At 46.1% G+C, this 13,681-nt stretch overlaps 1 protein-coding gene across 6 annotated transcripts in view; it reads left to right on the top strand.

The window, feature by feature from the left end:
• Nucleotides 1-12,632, top strand: part of IL1RL2 (interleukin 1 receptor like 2) — a 29,504-nt gene extending 16,872 nt beyond the window's left edge. For 5 of the 6 annotated variants that reach the window (XM_006187051.3, XM_032469623.1, XM_032469622.1 and 2 more), the window contains exons 9-11: nt 4,073-4,216; nt 8,166-8,327; nt 9,943-12,632. In XM_006187051.3, coding sequence (XP_006187113.2) covers nt 4,073-4,216; nt 8,166-8,327; nt 9,943-10,361 — 725 coding nt within the window. In that variant the 3' untranslated portion in view covers nt 10,362-12,632. The remainder of the gene's footprint in view (nt 1-4,072; nt 4,217-8,165; nt 8,328-9,942) is intronic. The other variant, XM_032469624.1, reaches the window with a different exon arrangement.
• Nucleotides 12,633-13,681: the final 1,049 nt, after the last annotated feature.

Below are 13,681 nucleotides of genomic sequence, written 5' to 3'. Positions count from 1 at the left end.
GTGATGGCAAGGACACGCCTGTGAAAGCAGAGTGACATTAAATGCTTGGCGTGAGGCAGCAGCGTGGTATTAAATAGGGAAACACACTATGAAATCTTGGGAAAAGCTGACACGTGTCTGCTGACATTCTTGGAGTCAGGCTGTGACCTCAGTGCCTTGTTAGAAAGTGCCGTGTTCATATACACTGAGATTTTACGCACTGAAATTTTCCTTTACCAAACCTGCTTGCTTAACTTTTCTAACCATATGCTAGTGATTTTCAGCTTTTAGGCTGTTAGTTATAAATCATTTGATAAAAAAAAATAAAATGCCAATGTGCATTTTGATCACGTCACTTTGTAAAATCATTTTAATCATGTCGCTTTGTAAACTGATCCATAGAGGCTGAATTCTGCTGTTTGAGCAGGAAGGCTTCAGACTGCAGGTGTGTACGCAGATTATGCACTTAACGCTGTGGAGTGTGTTGATCATCCATTGGAGGTGATGGAACCAGGGAAAACAGGGAAGGATGAAATCATCTTGAGAACAAATTTAAATTCTTAACAGATCAGGGGAAGTGTCTGAAGTGCCTTGTAAGAGGATGGTGTGTGGTTTCCTGAGACTGCTTTTAAAAATTCTATTAATATCAACTTTTTCTTTTCTACTTTTTTGGCTAGCTACACCCAAGAGGGAGGGCTTGAATTTGCCAGGATCCTTTAATGATCAGTTAAACCCATGTTTGCATGCATCTAGCTAAAGTCCTACTAGAAATACTTTTCTGGAAATTAACAGAAAACATTGGTTCTGCGGTTGCTGTGTGGAACCAGCTAATGTGCCAAGTTCCTGCCCCCATGAGTGTCCATCTCTCTCTTCGAATGGTGATCAGCAGGTGTCTGTCCACAGCAGCCTGTGGTCCTGAGTGTGTTCTTTCTCTCCCTCGATTCAGTGACAGGAGGCCAAGGTCATGCTGTCCTCAGCTGCCTTTCCTGCGAGTGAGCACACAGCACCTCCTCTCCCAACTCTGGACTGGGGGAGCCCTCGTGGGTGCCTTGGGTAGATGGATCCTTGGCTCGTCCACTATCACTGTCCATTTCTCCTCTTCTCAATGGCTTTTCCTTGTTGAAAGTCAGTAGGGATCACTTCCCCCATCAGTCTGTGCGTCCTGTCTCTCTGCGACCCATCTGGGTGATTCCCGAGCGTCAGAGCTGCTCTCTCTGCATCCTCCTCTCCGATAGGTTATTCCCTTATTCTCATGGCTTCAAAGGTCATCCTTGTGCAGGTGCGACAAATTCCGCATCTCCAACAGTATTCTCCCTTCCCAGGTGGCAGCCCTGCATTTCCAACTGCTTACTGGACTAATTTTGAAGTTTACAGAAAGAGATTAATTATATAGTAGGGTTTTCTTTCATGTGTTGCTTCTGTTCTTAGGTTTGGTTTCGTTGATACGTCTGTGATGTAGTGTGTAGCTGCAGGGTGTTCATCTTCCTTGCTGGAGCCCCTTCCATTGAGTAACTAGGTAGCCGTGCATCCATTCTGCTATCAGTACGTGGTCATGGGAGTTGTTGGCAGTTTGGGACTGTTAACCAGTCACACTGCTGTGGAAGTTTCTGGATGTCAGTCCTGGTGCTCAGGTAGACGCATTCCTCTGTGGTACCTCATTAGGAGTAAAATTGCTGGGAAGACTACCTCAGGGTTCACCCCAGAGAAAAGAGGGCTGGCTGGCTGTGGGAAGCCTTAGAAATCACTTGAGACCCAAAGTGCTTATAACTGAAATCTGCTTTAACCTAGAATGAGGATGACCAGTGTATGTTGCTGGGTCAATATTGACCATGTGGAAGCATTGTGTTCAGAAGGATTCTGAGGAAGAGTCCAGGCTCAGAGCCACGGATGCTTTTACCAGCTTTTTAACACCTGCTGATGGTACAGAAGAAAGGAAGGGTCATTTGTCTCCTTTGTTTTAGGTCGGTTAAGAAGACTATATTTACCACACTCATCTTTGTTCCTATCAACACTTACTTCATGCCTCACATGCAGTGTATTTTTGGACATAATGCCTTTTGTTTTGTTTTCCCTAAATTCCGAGGAACAAACCCTCTCAAATCCAAACCTCTTGCTGGTGTATTGAGACCAGAGGTGAGGTGACCGCTTCTCCATTTGACTTCCTGATTTTTGTTAAAGACGCTCCCAGATGTGAATCTTGTCCGATTTGTGTGAAGCAGGGAGTGGGTGTTGCCCATCTCTGAGTTTGTTTTAAACACTTGTTCGCAGCAACCGTCTCAGTTTGAGGCTGGCGGTATGGACCTAAATGGCGAGTTACTGCCTTAAATAGAGCCTTCAGCAGAGCCTTCAACAAGGCACCTGGTGTCTCAATGATAGTTTTCCACGCATTTCAGTCTCAAAGCCCACACTCCCTTTGAACTTACTCATTAATTTCCTGTTGCAAATTTCAGCGTCTTTTAGCTCATGTACAGAACAGAGGGTATCGACACTCCTGAATGCAGTGGACGATGACCTCCAGAGTCTCAGGCCAGCACTCCTGTCTACTTACTGGGGACTTTTTGTGTCTCATAAATGTTGTGAGCACGATCTTCTTATCATGACTGGTTATAATACCAATGTCCCTGAAGCGTACAGTAAAGGTCCCCAGACACAGATTCTCCCAAAGGGAGAGGTGGCACTATTGCTCCAAGAGCTGGTAAAAGGCAAAGAGAAGTGGGGGGTGGCAAGGAGGAGAATCCATCAGATAGAAGCTAGAGGTTCAAACAAGTGGTCAGGACCAACTGGACACCAGCGTGCAGAGCAGATCCACTTGGCTGTGTTGGGACTTAACCAATGGATCGATATTTTGGGGGCCGCAGAATGTGTTTTTAGTTATTGTGCGTTATTGTGCCATGGATTTAAGGACATGCAAGCGTGCATGGGGATTTCTTTGCAAAATGTCTGCAACATGCTGTGGCCCAGGGAGGGTTGTGATTGTCTGTTTGGTAAGCTTCCTCCGCCCTGCCCCACCCCCCAAGTCCCACACACTTTCCAGTGGGGACCAGAGGATGAGGAAGGGAGGGTGGATGAAGGAAGCGGTGGATGTGTGGTGGGTTCTAAGAATGGGGAGGATTTCTCTTCCCTCTCCCTCTTCCTCTTTTCTAACTCTCTCCTTCCTCGAGCCTCCTTTGGTGACACGTTGGGCTGTGGTGAGGGGGAAGGCTGTGCCATCCCTCTTCTTGGATGTGTAGGGGCATGTTTTCTGGGGCTTGGAGATCCAGTGGGACTGGTTCTGCTCCTTGGTTATCTCCTGCCCACTGCTTTTGCCTTAATTGCGCGGCAATGTGCTCACCAAGCAGAGCAGGGTGTTAACGCCCTTCCTGAGACTGTCTTGCAGGCAGGTGCCCGGCCCGGGCTCTGCTGGCCCAGAGAGGATGGGGTGGGAGTCTGGCTCCCGGCCAGTCTTTTGGAGCCAGTGGAGGTGGCTTCCAGGGGAGGCAACTGATGACTATATATGATGGGAGTCCTGCTGCTCAATTTTGAGTAACTGGGAAGGCGGTTAGAACAGTACGATCATCAAAATGGGCAGCAGAACCACTTGGGGGAACTTTCCCAACAAACGTGCTCAGGCTCCTCCCCTGGGGAGTGTGATGCTGACTCAGGAGGGCCTGGCCAGGTGTGCTCTGAAAGCAGTCTCCATGGAGTCAGAACCGCACCGCATCCAGCATCAGGAGCTTGGGGTCTGCAGAATTTCCCTCCCCAGGGTCCCAAGAGCACATGTTCTTCCTAAAATCCTTGGTGCAGACCAGATTATACTATTCCCCATATCTAGTCTTTTCTTTCTTTCTTTTTTTTTTTTTTAATGGAGGGACTGGGGATTGAACCAAGGACCTTGTGCATGCTAAGCACGCGCTCTACCACGGAGCTGTACCCTCCCCGACAGTACCTATTCCTAAACTGTAAAGAACTATTTCGGTAGTGTCCTCACTGACATGTAAATACAGTTTCACTTGGCATTTGTAATGGGCTGTATAAGTAAAGTGTGTAACTGACTCCTTGTAGTAATATTATTATTTTATTATTTATTTCGGGTTTTTTTGGTTGTCACCTGTAGTTCCAGATTTCCGAGCTTACCTGATAGGAGGACTTCTCGCCCTGACAGGCGCGGCAGTGTCTGCTGTGTGTGTCTACAACATTTTTAAGATCGACATCGTACTTTGGTATCGAAGTGCCTTCCGTTCTCCAGGGACTGTGGAAGGTGAGTGCGGGTAATTACTGAAACATGCTTTGTGAAGGTGTCCGCTTGTCCGTATAACCGTTGTAAATATACTTGATCGTGTTTACTAGCTTGCCTTTCCTGCTGTTCGCACATTTAGAGGAAACAACCTCCCTGGAACCTGTCAGACTTCAGAGAAGTGATTTGCCCATAGCCATCAGCATTGTTTAGTTACATAAGGCTTTCAGGTTAGGAGTGATCAAGTGGCAGGAGCAGATCATCTTTTGGCTCCCACTGCAACCGTTTTAGAAAAGTTCTCACATCCACTGGTGTTTGCAAAAGAAGAGACTCTCTCCTGGAGCCCAGTGTGCTCCATCTGTGAGCTCTTATCAAACACAGTGGATGTGGGCACAGAAGTTACATTCCAGAGGGTGAGGGGCTGCCTGTGTTCACAGCTCCTCAGGGCTCAGATTTGGCACGTGACAAAGTTTAAGCCTCCAACTCTCAAGTTTGGAGAGAGACAGCTGAGTTTGAACCTGAGTTCTCCACTTACTCCCTGTGTGAACTTAGACAGGAAATTCTCTTCTGTTTCTTGGCTATAGAAGGGAGGAAGGAAGGTGGGCAGAGGAGAAGGGACAGTGATCTGAGTCTGCCTCATACAGTCCTGCAGGAGTAGCTGAGTCGAAATTCAGGAAAGCATTGAGGGTCCCTTGTTGTCTGAAGGTCCAAGCAAGCTGCCCCTGCCGGGGTGTCCGGGGCTTCACCTTGGTCTGCGAGCCACGTCCTGCCGGCTCTGGTCACTAAAGATGTGTCCCAGTGTGATCCCGAATCTGACATTCTGCCTTGAACTCCGTGCTATTTTCTTTTTGTCTCTGAGTGGATGTGATCTATCAAGGCCTTGAAAAAGTAATACATCTGTTTAATGTCCTCTAATTGGATGGAGAAATTAAGACACGCCTGAGAGAGGTCTGTGCAGCTCTCCTGCACGGAGATGCACAGAGGTCTCCCTTTCAAGCCCAGAGACTTGCGATGCTCACAGGAACTCAGGGAAGTGGGTGTCCACACACGTCTTATGAATCCTTATTTCCCAGAAGAACGTTATTTACACAACGTGCCTGCTTTGCATATAAAAACCACGTGTTTGTTCACATGTTTGATAAAGCATAGGTGTCTGAACCTGGAGTTTAAGTTAAATTGCAGAATTCAGAATTGGGGGCTCTTAGGCCTGGAAAGCAATGAATTCTTTTTTGATGGCAAAACTCCCTGGTGGAAAAAGTCAGCTTTGCATATGGGATGCAGCTGGAAGCTCTGCTGGTGCTGCGGGCGGTGGGCTGGGCTGCGGGGTTCCTGTCTGGCTGTTCCGCGGAAGCACCCCCCGCCCCCCGCCCGCGCTCCTCCATCATCTGCTTGAGAGAGACGTCAGGGCAGCCTGTCTTTTCTGACTCAGCGCTGCTCTGGCTGTTGACTGACAGGGGACTGCTTGGGCCTGGGGGTGCTTCTGGAACTCTGGCCCTGACTCACTGGGATCCCAGGATCGTGGGTGCTGACTGCCTGGTGACGCTCCCTGTTAGTGAGGTCACGTGTAGCAGGAAGAGAAAAAAGGAATCGGGCCTGACCGGGCAGGGGAAGCCAGGCGGATGAGTGACTTGGGGAGCCCCACCCTCTGCTCACACAGGGCTGCTGCTCAAATTCTCGGAACCAGTGGGCTGAGGCCTTGGGGATGGGAACCTACAGCCAGCCAGCCGTCTTCTTTTTTTTTTTTCCCCCAAGTCAGAAAAGCACATGCGTCCTTTGTGATTAAATTTGCTACAACTCAGTCTCTGAGAACTGGCCTCCGATTTCCGTTTGAGTGTGACTTGGGCAGTGAGTGATGAGACTCTGAGATGGGTCAGATGCTGTTTCCAGCTTTGTGTCCCTTGAGGAGATTTTCTGGTTATACGGGAACATGTGGAGTAATGGATGGCAAAGACAAATGAGGAAGAGAGAGGAATTGTGTCCTCAGGATCAGCTGTCAGTTCTAACCAGATTAGTCCAGCCCCATATAAGATTAATAGTAAGGTGTGTATAATTCAGTTTTTTTTTTTAAAATTTTTTTCTTATTGAAGTTTAGTTGATTTACAATGTTGTGCTAGCTTCTGGTGTACAGCGAGTGATTTAGTTATATATATATATATATATATATATATATATTTTTTTTTATAAAATTCTTTTTCATTATAGGTTATTATAAGGTACTGAATGTGGTTCCCTGTGCTATTCATTAGGACCTTGTTGTTTATCTATTTTATATATAGTAATTTGCATCTACTAATCCCAAATTCCTAATTCTATCTTCCCTCCTTCCTACATTGATAACCATAAGTTTGTTTTCTACGTCTGTGAGTCTGTTTCTGTTTTGGAAATAAGTTCATTTGAATCATTTTTTTTTAGATTCTACATATAAGTGATAATATGTAATATTTGTCTTTGCCTGACTTACTTCACTTAGTGTGATCATCTCTAGGCCCATCCATGTTGCTACAAATGGCATCATAGCATTCCTTTTTATGGCTGAGTAGTATTCCATTGCATGTATATACCACAACTTCTTTAATCCAATCATCTGTCTTATTAAGCGCTATGGACAGGCCTGGCAAAAGTCCACGAGTTCTGTATATTGTCTATTAAATCACAGGAGGTGCTTTAAAAATTCTTCTTCCAGGAGTGTATGTGTGTACACAGATACAAGGATTGGTTGACAAATCTAGTGAAGAGATCTGTATATGCCTCACCTTATTTGTGGGGAATGTACGTATAGAACAGACAATTAAAAACAAAAAAATAGGTCCAGTGACCCAAGGGTAGATTGGTAAAAGAAGCTGAGGGGAGAGTCGTTAAACCCACCTTGGATAGTTTTTAAAGATGCCCTGGCTTTAGAAGTGAAGACAAAGCCATGACAAGGTTCATGGTGCTGTTCATACAAACCTTTCAATCGCTCGTGAAAGCACGTGGCTTTTTCTGGGGCAATCTCCGAGGAAAGTTTTTTAATAGGGAGACCTCTTTAAAGGGTATGATGTCATGAACCTAGTCTGCAACAATGTTCTCATGGTAAATAGAAAAGCAGGTTTCATGTGGCTTTTCTCCTAGTGTCTTCAATGCATGTTAGGATGAAAACGCCAAAAACTCATGCAAGGGAGAGTTGAATGTTATTCACATCTTTGTTTTCCTGTAGGTGAAGTGTCTATTTTTCCTCTGGCTTCTCTCGGGATTTTTTTTCCTTACCTTTTATTTTGTAGTTTGAAAACAGTATGCTTAGGTGTAGTTTCCTTTGTTGGTTTTATTCGGTATTTATCCTAACTGGTGTTATTTGAGCTTCCTGGATCTGTGGTTTGGTGTCTGACATTAATTTGGAGACATTCTTCATCATTAGTGTTTCAAATATTTTGCTTGCAAGAACAGATGGGCAATATAATCAGAGGATGAAAATCCTAAGAAATAACCAAAAAGAAATGCTAGTGATTATTAAAAAAAAAGAAAAAACTAACAAAAATGAAGAATGCTTCTGATAGGCTTATTAATAGACTGGACATGGCTAAGAAAAGGATCTCTGAGCTTGGGGATATGTCAGTAGAAACCTCCCAAACTGAAAAGCAGAGAGAACAAAGACTGAAAAAAGAAGTGCAAAATATCCAACGAGCATGAGAAAACTACAAAGCGGGTAACATACGTGTCATGGGCATACCAGTAGGAGAAGAAAGGAGGAACAGAAATATTTGAAACACTAATGATGTGAATAACATTCAACTTCTCAAAAACCAAGAAGAAAGTGGAGTGAAAATTTAGTGTTGAAAGAATGAGATGCAGTGCTTGGCACCAAGTCAGCCAACTGGGCACTCTGAAGTCACTGAACTCGAGCAAAAAGGACATCACGGTAGCAACTTAGGTTTCACTTTATTAACGTAAGATAATTTCATGGGGATAATTTCACGAGCTTGTCCCATTTCCTTTTCAGATGGGAAGCTGTATGATGCATACGTCTTATACCCCAAGCCTCAAAGAGAAAGCCAGAGCCATGACGTGGACACACTGGTGCTGAAGATTCTGCCCGAGGTGCTGGAGAGGCAGTGTGGATACAAGTTGTTTATATTTGGCAGGGATGAATTTCCTGGACAAGGTATGTTTTCAGTGAGGTCTAAAAACAACAAATGAACAAAATGGAAAGGATCCTCTCTCTTCCTTCATTTTACAAATGGTGGGGACTCTGTTCGCCTTCCCCACAGAATCACGCCTCCCACCCCACAACCTCTGAGCCGAGGAGGTCAGGACCAAGTTCTCTTGTCTCATCAGGCTCACTCCTACACAGGATGCCTGGGATTCCTGGTTGAAATTATGTGACTTTCACTTCGAGTAAGGATGTGGTTGACCCATTTGCATGAACAGCTGGTCAATGACATACACACAGCCGTGGCCAAGAGACTGAAAAGAGACAACTGGCCATTTCCTGTCCCATCCTTGAGACTATCTGCTGAGTGTTTTCTGTCTCTTTGCATATGTAAATAAGCTCATGTTTAAAGCTGGTTTTATAAACCTCAGCCTCCTCCAATCCTCCCCTACCTAAATAAAACAGAAGTTATTTATTTACTTCCCCACTTATTACAAGTGTGGTTTTGGACATTGCAGTTAACACCTTTGAACCTCAGTTGTCTCACCTGTCAAATGGGGGTAAGAATGTTTCACTGACTTAGTCGAGAGAATTGAATCAGGTAAAACCTGGGCAGGGACCAGTGTGGAGCTTAGTACATACTGGACACTCGATAGATAAAAAGTTCCCTCTTAACGTCCTTCTCTTTTGTAGAGAGCTATGTGGGGAATAGCTGGTATTTGAAATAAATATCCTTTTCTGGTCACTAGGAAGCCAGGATTCCTACTTAGTGGCCTGCTCTGGATCATTTAAAAAGATTTCTAAGTAGTTTGCATCTGTAGAATGCTCGTGCACATGGGGAGACTGCAAGCCTACTTCAGTCCACATCTTTTTAAGCTATGAAATCATCCTCCCTGAGAAAATGAACATTCGATCCAGTGATTGTTGGAAACATGTGGACGAGCTCTCATTTCAGAAGCATGTCAACATTCACTCATTCACTTAGTCAACAAATGGTTGTTGAGCACCTGCTGTGTGCCAGGTAATGTTCCAGGCAGTGACAATATTAAAATAAACCAAATAGAAGAAGGACATACTCTTGGGGAGGTGACAGTCTCTTCGTATATCCTAAGAATAAGGAGGATGTAAAACTTGATCTTTATTTCTAAAAAAGACCAAGTTTTATCCATAGTTGGATATCTCAAGAATTCTCCCTTCTCTTTCCCAAGAAATCATTAGGATATGTTACTAATGAAGATTAGTACAACATTTGAGCTAACGACATGTGTCCTAGCCTTTAAAATTCCATTTATTTAAAAATAAAAGTGTTTATCATATAATGTGAATCTATTGCTTTGAATATGTAATATTCAAATGAATGGGCCACATACGTATTCAAAGAGATAAAAACTTTCATTTTTAAAATAAAAACATTTTTAATATTTAAAAACCAAATAATATTTTAAAAAATAAAAGTATTTATCATATAATTTATAATATGATATGTAATTTATCATATAATATATACCAGACCTTTAGCTAAGTTTGGAGATACAGTCAGGCGTGATAAAATTCTTATTCTGAGCAGTTCTTGGTCTGTGGCTGTTTTAATCATGAGATGCTCTGAGTCTTCTCTCTGTGTTTCCAGCTGTGGTCAGTGTCATTGATGAGAACATTAAGTTGTGCAGAAGACTGATTGTCATCATAGTTCCTGAAGCCCTGAGCTTTGACCTGCTAAGGAACATGTCAGAAGAACAGATCACCGTCTACAATGCTCTCATCCAGGACGGGATAAAGGTCATCCTGATTGAGCTGGAGAAGGTCGAGGACTACACAGCCTTGCCGGAGTCAATTCAGTACATCAGGCAGAAGCATGGGGCCGTCCAGTGGAGCGGGGACTTCACAGAGCAGTCCCAGTGTGCCAAGACCAAGTTCTGGAAAAAAGTCAGATATCGCATGCCACCCAGAAGGTGGCCACCCTCTCCTCCAGTCCAGCTGCTGCAGCACACACCCTGTGACCTCACGGCCAGCAGCAGGGAGGCCAGCGTAGGGGTCCTCACCCCATGACGGAGAGCTGGTGGTCCTGGGGCAGCTCACAGTTAAACCAGGATGCATTGCAGGGGCCGTTCGCTCAAAGCTTGCTGTTGTGTACCTGTGAGAAGACCTGTGTCTGTTTGCTCATTCTGATCACAGCTGCTTCTTGAGGGCATCACCTCTTTGCAAGGCTCTCATGAACTTACTGGCTCTGAACACTCCTGAACACCCACTGAGCATGGAGGCTTAGCATTCGAGCCCCCGAGAGCAGGTGGCACTATCTCTGGCCATTTGACTGCCCTCCAGGCAGTAAAATCTGGACCACAGTGAGTGGGTGGTCTCTGGCTTGCGGCTTGGTGAAAATTTTGGGAATCCCATCCATTCTGATTTGGGAATATTCCCTCCAGAGGGTAAAGAGAGACAGAGAAGCCCCAGTGTCAGGACAGAGGGCAAGACCCTGGGATGTGTCCTCTCAAAGGGGGCCCGGTGTGCATGTGAATTTCAGAAAAAGGATTCTGCAGGATTCCTTGGCGACTAACACTTATAAATGAATGACCACATACACAGGCCCTCAATGCAGTCCTAAAGTGTGCATTTCCACTAGTTTGTACACATTCTTTAATATTTTATCTCAGCAACTGAACGCATAGCTAAGCTGCTAAAGATAAAGACGTGTAAATAAACCTCAGCGAACTATTTGCCATTTTGAAAACCCAGCGATTCCCATCTCATTCTCAATTTTGTTATTAGTAGTTTCAGCACTTTCATTTTTAATTTTCACTAGTTTTTAATGAAATAATAGGGATGGAAAAAGGTAAAAATACAAATGACTGTGTTAACCCGGCTTTGCGGCTGAAATGCAGGCTGGCAGGTAAGGACTCAAAATTCTCATGTCAGCTGGCGATGGGCTCGTGTCCAAATCTGCAGAAGAAAGAAGGTGTCGGTGCCGATGGAAGTGGACAAAGGCAGGTTATAGGAGAGCTGAAGGTCATTGCTACTTTGCTCGTGTTTCAGCAGCTTGGCTTAGACAGAAGCCTTGTCCTTAGTCCTTGGGGATGGCCCCGGATCTCCAGGACGAAACCGAGGGGGTGGGGAGTGGCTTGGAGGTAAGGGTGAGAGGTGAATGGTCCGTGAAGGTGAAATACAGGTGTTGAGTCCTCCTGTTACCTTTTGGCTCACCTTCCTGTGAAGACTGAGCTGGCGACAAAACCCACGTGACGCTGTGAGTCTGTCCGTGAGAAAGTGAAGGCTGAGTCACAGCTAATGAAGGTTCCGGGGACGGCTGCTCTTTTCCCAAAAGGTCGCCTGAGATGAAGACAGACCCGTGAACGCACTTGGCGCCCTCCGTGGCATGCGAGGAGCTGTCTGGCCAACGCGGGGAGTGGGCAGTGGGGGCCTCCATCCCTCAGCGCCTTCTGCCCCCCACCAGGCCCCCTGCAGAGACTCAGAGGACTTCCTGCCGCACCTCTTTCCTGCAGTTGACCTTTCCTGTATTTATAAACTTTCCTCCAGCACACGCTTGTTTGATTGATTTATCCAGGGTTGTGTCTGGAAATTTAAGTGGAAAATTCCTCCCTGGTGTCCTTCTGAGAGTAGAGACTGATCTATAGCTAAGTCTGCAGCTTCTGGAATGAGTGATGGGGGAGTGACCCTGGCTTTGAAAGCTGCAGGACATTGGACCAGAACTGCTGGAAGCCACACAACCCAGATGGAATCTTGTGGGACCCCTGATGGGTGGAAACTCTATGTGTATCCATCTCCCCTCCCTTCTGAAACCCAGGTATCTTCTAAGGGATCCTGCCATTTGCCTTGAGAAAACTGAACTCTAGTCCTCCGAGAGAGAGAGCGAGAGATTGATTCTTTATATGGGAAGGGAAAATTAGACCTTGTGTTACAGGGAAGAACAAATCTGACTCCATATTGGATCTGTTTCCTTTGCTTTAACCTCTGTATTCTATTGTTTTTGCTATGAAATGATGCCTATAAGCTTAAATTATACATCATGCTTCACCTCTGGGAACCCCGCCTCCCAGGTAATGAGCGTTAAGCTAAATTACCTTTGTTTAGCTCACAGGAAACGTCCTGACCAGGTCCACCTGGGAACGGCTGCAGGAAGGAGGAAATGAACACATCCCCTTGGGGGGCTGATCAGAACCGGGGAGTGTCTGACTTTATTCCCCCCCCCCCCCCCCCGTCTTAGTATAAAAGAAGCCTGAATTCTAACTCAGGGAAGATGGTTCTTTGGGACGCTAGGTCACCATCTTCTCGATCTGTGGGCTTTCCGAATAAAGTCGATATTCCTTATCCCCACAGCTCATCCCTGGATTTACTGGCCTGCTGGGTGATGAGCAGTGCGAGCTTGGACTCAGTAACAGCCGCCCCCCCACCCTCCTCCGGCCACTCCTGGAAGATAAAAACGTTTGTAAGGACTGAGGCTTGGACAGGGGCTGGATGATTTTTCGCTACATCTGTCCAGTGTGACCAGCCCGCAGACCAAGGGGCGTGCAAGACATGCCAGGGGTGCAAGACACGCCAGGGGTGCAGAGTCTGGGTTCCCAGGATTTGGCTGAAGTGCTGAAAACCGCTTTCATATTTTTCACACGGAAAACTACAGAATTAAGTACATTTTTCATTGCCACGCAGTGCGCGCACGCTGCTCATACACACACTCACACTCACACAGGATGAAAATAAAATCCTGTCCTGTCATTGTTTCTCAATTTTTCAAAATGTGAGTCGCAGTCCCCTGACCGTTTAATGACCAACTTAAACGTGTTTCCATAACAATCAGACAAACACAGCTTCCCCGCCGGCCGGTCACCGCTCAGTCATGATATTCTGCTTTCTTCCGACAACAGGCTTTATCAAGAAGTCCTTTCGGCTCCTCTCTGGTTACCCAACTTCTGGGTCAATTAACCTTGTTTGTTGTTTTAAGTGACTGCAGGCAGCAAAAGTCTCCCCAACAGCAAAGTCTTAATTGAACAGAACTTCCTGCCTGTGTAACAGGAATGACATCAAGAGGAAAAGAAAGTAGTCCCGTGGGCGAAGAACCTTGTGAAAGAGAAAAGCATTTCCTCTCTTAAGACGCAGGGAAACTGAGGTTCACGCCCCAACTGGGCAAGCGTCCGAGACGCGGGGCCTCCCCACGGCGCCACGGCGCCCTGGCGCCCTCTGCTGGCCGCGCAGGCGATGCGCCCCATCCCGCCGCGCGGGGCCCCGCGCGCCTGGACCGGGGTTGGCAGCACCCCTGCGCGGAGAGCGCATCCCGGCAGGCGCCTGCGCAACCTGTCGCGGGGGTCAGGTCTTCCTCTGCTTAGGCTGTGGGAAAGGCTGAGATAGTGCCATTTGCTGCG

This window comes from Camelus ferus, chromosome 28 (assembly GCF_009834535.1).
Source record: "Camelus ferus isolate YT-003-E chromosome 28, BCGSAC_Cfer_1.0, whole genome shotgun sequence".
In the NCBI taxonomy this organism is placed as follows: domain Eukaryota; kingdom Metazoa; phylum Chordata; class Mammalia; order Artiodactyla; family Camelidae; genus Camelus; species Camelus ferus.
Note: the sequence above shows the minus strand (reverse complement) of the source record. Positions and strands in the feature narration are given on the sequence as shown.